Source organism: Trichechus manatus, unplaced genomic scaffold (genome assembly GCF_000243295.1).
Source record: "Trichechus manatus latirostris isolate Lorelei unplaced genomic scaffold, TriManLat1.0 scaffold00138, whole genome shotgun sequence".
In the NCBI taxonomy this organism is placed as follows: Eukaryota; Metazoa; Chordata; class Mammalia; order Sirenia; family Trichechidae; genus Trichechus; species Trichechus manatus.
The window spans coordinates 3,834,197-3,839,584 of NW_004444074.1; the positions used below are offsets into that span (position 1 = coordinate 3,834,197).

The 5,388-nt window shown below is 42.9% G+C and overlaps 1 protein-coding gene across 2 annotated transcripts in view; it reads left to right on the top strand.

The window, feature by feature from the left end:
* RNF135 (ring finger protein 135) overlaps nt 1-4,764 on the top strand; it is a 19,358-nt gene extending 14,594 nt beyond the window's left edge. The window contains exons 4-6 of one of the 2 annotated variants that reach the window (XM_023739651.1): nt 1,013-1,102; nt 2,371-2,884; nt 4,732-4,764. In XM_023739651.1, coding sequence (XP_023595419.1) covers nt 1,013-1,102; nt 2,371-2,884; nt 4,732-4,750 — 623 coding nt within the window. In that variant the 3' untranslated portion in view covers nt 4,751-4,764. Of the gene's footprint in view, nt 1-1,012; nt 1,103-2,370; nt 3,974-4,731 lie in introns of those variants that run through there. The other variant, XM_004385452.3, reaches the window with a different exon arrangement.
* Nucleotides 4,765-5,388: the final 624 nt, after the last annotated feature.

The window sequence follows — 5,388 nt, forward strand, 5'->3', positions numbered from 1 at the left end:
ACTGTTTAATGAGAAACTATTTGTTCTGCAAACCTTCATCTAAGGTACACAAAAAAGAATTACTTATGTGAGATCAAATTGACGATAGCAACTCAAAAGGTTTGATGGGAAGCCTAGGGGACAGTGAGTTGAAGATAACGGTGATGGAATAATTTGGAAAAGGATAGTGAGAATAGCAGCACAACTGGAAGAATGTAATCAATGTCAATGAATTGTACATGTAGAAACTTTTGAAATGCTGTAACTTTGGCTATGTATATTTTCACCAAAAAATAGGTCCTCATGGTCGATAAGGGAGACTGTTGACATGTCATGGGGTTGTTAACCAATGTCATAAAACAATATGTGTACTGACAGTTTAATGAGAAACTATTTGTTTTGTAAACCTTCATCTAAAGTACAATAAAAAAAATTTTTTAAAAATATATAAATGGGGGAAGATTTCACCCTCAAAGCCCTCACTTTGGAGCTTCCCTCACTTTTTCTTCTTCCACCGAGTGTGGTCCTTGCAATCTATCACACACAGTTGCTTTACATTGACAATTAAACTTCAGTACATTGAGTGGGAATTAGGTGGTGTCAGTAGTTGAGGTGAATCTCACATCAACTCCTGTTACCCAGTTTATATAAAGACAATTTAAAGCATCAGCATGGGGATCATGGAAATGCTGGGTGTCAGGTGCTGCAATCCCCTGGAACGGTTTTAGTCAATTTATTGATAAATATACATCGATCACTTCCTATGTACCTGACACTGGACTTGAACATAGAGGTGGACAAGGGCCCTGCCAGCAAGGAGCTCAGAGCTTAGTTAGGAAACAGTGGAAAAGCCCAGAGTGAGAACATGGGGCTGGATGCACATGGGCTAGAAGTTCTGCTTGATCAAGTCCTGACACTGAAAAATGTGCTAATGATGAGGAAGACAAGCCATGTGCCCTGATCACAATGTTTGGATACCTTCTGTTTGCCTTTTTCTGATGGAGATTTTCCCCTTGATATTTTGATTCCTTAGAGGAACTCCTGGAAACTCCATCTACCTCTTCATGCCCACTGCCTGACCAGAACCACTCTGTGCCCAAGAAGACCTCCCGGTTTGCTCAGCGTAAGTATGTGGTTTGCTTAAAACTTGGCTTTTGGCCTGCTGCAGAGAGTGGTACTTTTGCATGGAGGGCAGGCTGCGTCCACCTCCCTGTGGCTAGGCCCACTCCGTGGCTTACTGCCTCCAGATCTACTTCCCCCAGCCCAGGTCCCTCCACATGGGGAGCTGACGATAAAGGTAAAGCACATTGAGAACTCCCACATTCCAAACTATGCCACATCCATGAGCCCAGGCAACCTTTGGGCAGCCATGCTGGGGTTACTGCTTATAGCCAACTGTCTATTTTCCAGCATGCTTAGCTACTTCTGCTCTCCCAGTATGGATTAGACCTTAAGAGCATGGATCCTGGAGCTAGACTGCTTGTGCTTGAATCCCAGCTCCTCTGTTCACTAGCTGCGTGATCTTGGACAAGTAACTTAATCTTTTAGTGCCTCAGTTCTGGCACTGTAAGATGAAGATAATAATAGTGCCTCCTTTGTGGGATTGTCATACGGGTTGAATGAGTGAATGTATGTAAAGTGCCTAGAGTAGTTATTGCTAGGGTGTTGTTGTTATTAGCTGCTGTCAAGTTGGCCCCCAACTCATGGTAACCCCGTGCACAGTGGGATTGGACCATTGTGATCCATAGAGTTTTCACTGGCTGATTTTTCAGAATTAGATCTCTAGGCCTTTCTTCCTAGTCTGTCTTAGTCTGGAAGCTCCACTGAAACCTGTTTAGCATCATAGCAACACTCAAGTCTCCACGGACAGATAGGTGTTGGCTTTGCATAAGATACAATGGCCAGAAATAGAACCTAGGTTTCCCATATGGAAGGCAAGAATTCTACCACTGAACCACCAATGCACCCCATTCAATAGGAGATAGTGTGAAATATGTAAAATGAACATGATGTGGTTCTTCACCTGGAAACTTAAGTTTAATTGGAAAGTTGTAAACAACCGTAGACGTAAATCACCACTACAGGTAGAAGGTGGTAAGTATCATAAGAGAAGAAGAGGTAAAGCACTAGCGTTGTTGAGAAAAGCAAGAAATGACTTTTCACTGGGTGAGATTCAGAGAGGGCTTCCTGGAAGAGGGCTAGTGGGTAGGTAGAAATCAAGATGGGAAAGGGGCTTTGTTAATAGAACAACAGAGGGGTATATATAAAAACTGCAAGTTGATGTACTGATTTTAATGCCAGTCTAAGTAAAGCATTATCACACCCAAAGATACAAAGCTGATTTTTGCTGTCTGAGGACCTCTTAGCATGGGTTCTTGTTTTTTTCCCCAGGGGCCATCAGTCCAACCTTTGACCTGAGGAGCCTCTCCTGTAGCCTGGAGGTGTCCGAGGATCACCGGACAGTGACTGTGTCTCACTGGCCGCAGTCCTATCCTTGGAGTCATGAGAGGTTTAAGGCCTGCCAGGTCTTATGTTCCCAGGCCTTCTCTTCTGGGCAGCAGTACTGGGAAGTGGACACTCAGCATTGTAGCCACTGGGCAGTTGGGGTAGCTTCCTGGGAAATGAGCCGTGACCAGATCCTGGGACGGACCAGGGACTCCTGGTGTGTAGAGTGGACGGGGACTAGTCGGCTCTCTGCATGGCACATGGCGAAAGAACTTGTCCTCAGCTCAGACAGACCTGGGGTTGTGGGCATCTGGCTGGACCTGGAGGCAAAGAAGCTTGCCTTCTATGCAGTGGCTAATCAGGAGAAGTTTCTGTATGAATGTGAGGTCTCTGCTTCCTATCCTCTGCACCCCGCCTTCTGGCTGTATGGCTTACATCCTGGAAACTCGCTGATTATAAAGTAAGTAAAGACATAAAGGCCCCTTCAGTGCTAAAACACAGTAGTTTCCTGGTCTCTCTTCTTGCCTTCAAGCAGGCAGTCTGACTCAAGAATCCCACTTCTGAAGTTAAGGGACATGTATTAGTTATCAATTGTTGCATAACAACATTACCACGAATTTATCAGTTTAAGACAACACACATTTATTATCTCACAGGGATTAAATTAGGAGTAAGGGCACAGTTTAGCTGAGTTCTCTGCTTCAGAGTCTCGCAAGCCACAGTCAAGGTGTCACCTGGGGCTGCAGTCTCATCTGAGGCTTGACTGGGGAAGGATCTGCTTTCAAGCTCACATGGTTATTGGTGGCATTCAGTGCCTGTGGGTTGTGAGACGGAGGGGTTCAGTTTCTTGCTGGCTGTTGGCTGGAGGCTGCCCTCAGTTCCTTACCACATTTTGCAACATGACTGCTTTGCTTTCTGAAAGCCAGCAAGGGAGAGAGAATCTCCTAGCAAGATGGACATTACAAACTTATATAACATGATCCTGTGCAAGTAATTACATGTGTCCTGTTGCCTTTGCCATATTCTATTAGTTCAAAGCAAGTCACAGGCCCTGCCCATACTCAAGTGAAGGAGATTACACAAGGGTGTGAATATCAGGAGGTGCACTCAGGGGGGCCACATTAGGGTCTGTCTGCCTCAGGGCATCATTTCATACTTAATTCCCCCTGTTTTTAAAATCATTTTAATGTATAAGAAAACAGATAAAGGAAACAACACAGAACACATGTCCAGCTTAACGAATTATTACAAGGTGAACACCTCTGTCACTACTGCTCAGGTCATGAAATAAAACACTGCTGCTAACTACAGAAGGCCTTTCATGTGCCTTGTCCCAATCACAAAACCTTCCCTCTGACCGGAAGGAATCACTATCCTGACTTTTACAGAAATCGCCTCCTCACATTTCTTGTTTCATCACCCAAATATGCATTCCTGGCCCCAGTAGTTTACCACCCAAACAAGTTGTTGAGTCAGTTCCAACTCATGGCGATCCTACATGTGTCACAGTAGAACTGTGCTCCATTGGATTTTCAGTGGCTGATTTTTTGGAAGTAGATCATCAGGCCTTTCTTCCAGTGTACCTCTGGGAAGACTTGAACCTCTAATCTTTTGGTTAGCAGCCAAGCATGTTAACCATTTGCCTTAGTCTTACCCATTTTAAAAAAAAAAAAGATAAGTCTTTTTTTAATAGCTTTGTTGAGATATAATTTACATGCAATAAAATTCACCCATTTAAAGTATACAATTCAGTGTTTTTTAGTATATTTATAGAGTTGTGCAATCGTCGCTATAATCTAATTTTAGAACATTTTTATCACTCCAAAAATAAACCTTGTGCCCATTAATGGTTGATAAATCTTTGAAGTCTTTTCATCTACAGCCCCCTCCATCCCCTTCTTTTCCTTACAGTTTATCTATAGAAGAACCCCAGGCTGGATTAGCACCTGTTTTTTTATTTTTATTGTTTAATTAAAACAGTATTTTACTGTGTTTTCAGTGAAAGTCTACACAGCAAATTAGCTTCCCATTTAACAATCACCACAAAAATTGTTCAGTTGCATTGGTTATGCTTTTCAAAATGTGTCAACATTCTCATTCATTCTATTTTGGATGTTCTGCTTCCAGTAATCTAGTTTCGCTCACCCCTTACCCTTCCATCTTCCCTTTGGAGTAATTATTGACCCTTTACTCTCATGTAGATGATTTTTTAAAGGCGTGCAGTACTCACAGGTGATATTGTTTACTTTATGAGCTAATCGGTTATTTCATTTTACTTGGACCCACAATCAACACCCATGGAAGCAGCAGTCAAGAAACCAAGTGACATATTGCATCGGGTAAGTCTGCTGCAAAAGACCTCTTTAAAGTGTTGGAAAGATGTCACATTAAGGACTAAGGTACACCTGACCCAAGCCGTGGTATTTTCAATCACCTAATATGCATGCGAAAGCAGGACAATGAATAAGGAAGACCAAAGAATAATTGATGCTTCTGAATTATGGTGTTGGTGAAGAATATTGAATATACCATGGATTGCCAGAAGAACGAACAAGTCTGTCTTGGAAGAAGTACAGCCAGAATGCTCCTTAGAAGCAAGGATGGCAAGACTTTGGCTCATGTACTTTGGAAATGTTATCAAGAGGGACCAGTCCCAGGAGAAGGACATCATGCTTGGCAAAGTAGAGCGTCATCGAAAAAGAGGAAGACCCTTGAGGAGATGAATTGACACAGTGGCTGTAACAATGGGCTTAAGCATAACAATTGTGAGGATGGTGTAGGACCAGGTAGTATTTCGTTCTTCTGTACTTGCGCTTGCTATGAGTTGGAACCAACTCGAAGGCACCTAACAACAACAACAACAATCTCTTATTTAGGTAAAAGGTGACCTCGGGATAGTTTCAGTTCAAGGTTTAAAGAGTATCTTAGGGTGAGAGTCTTGGGGACGCCTCTAGTCTCAACTGG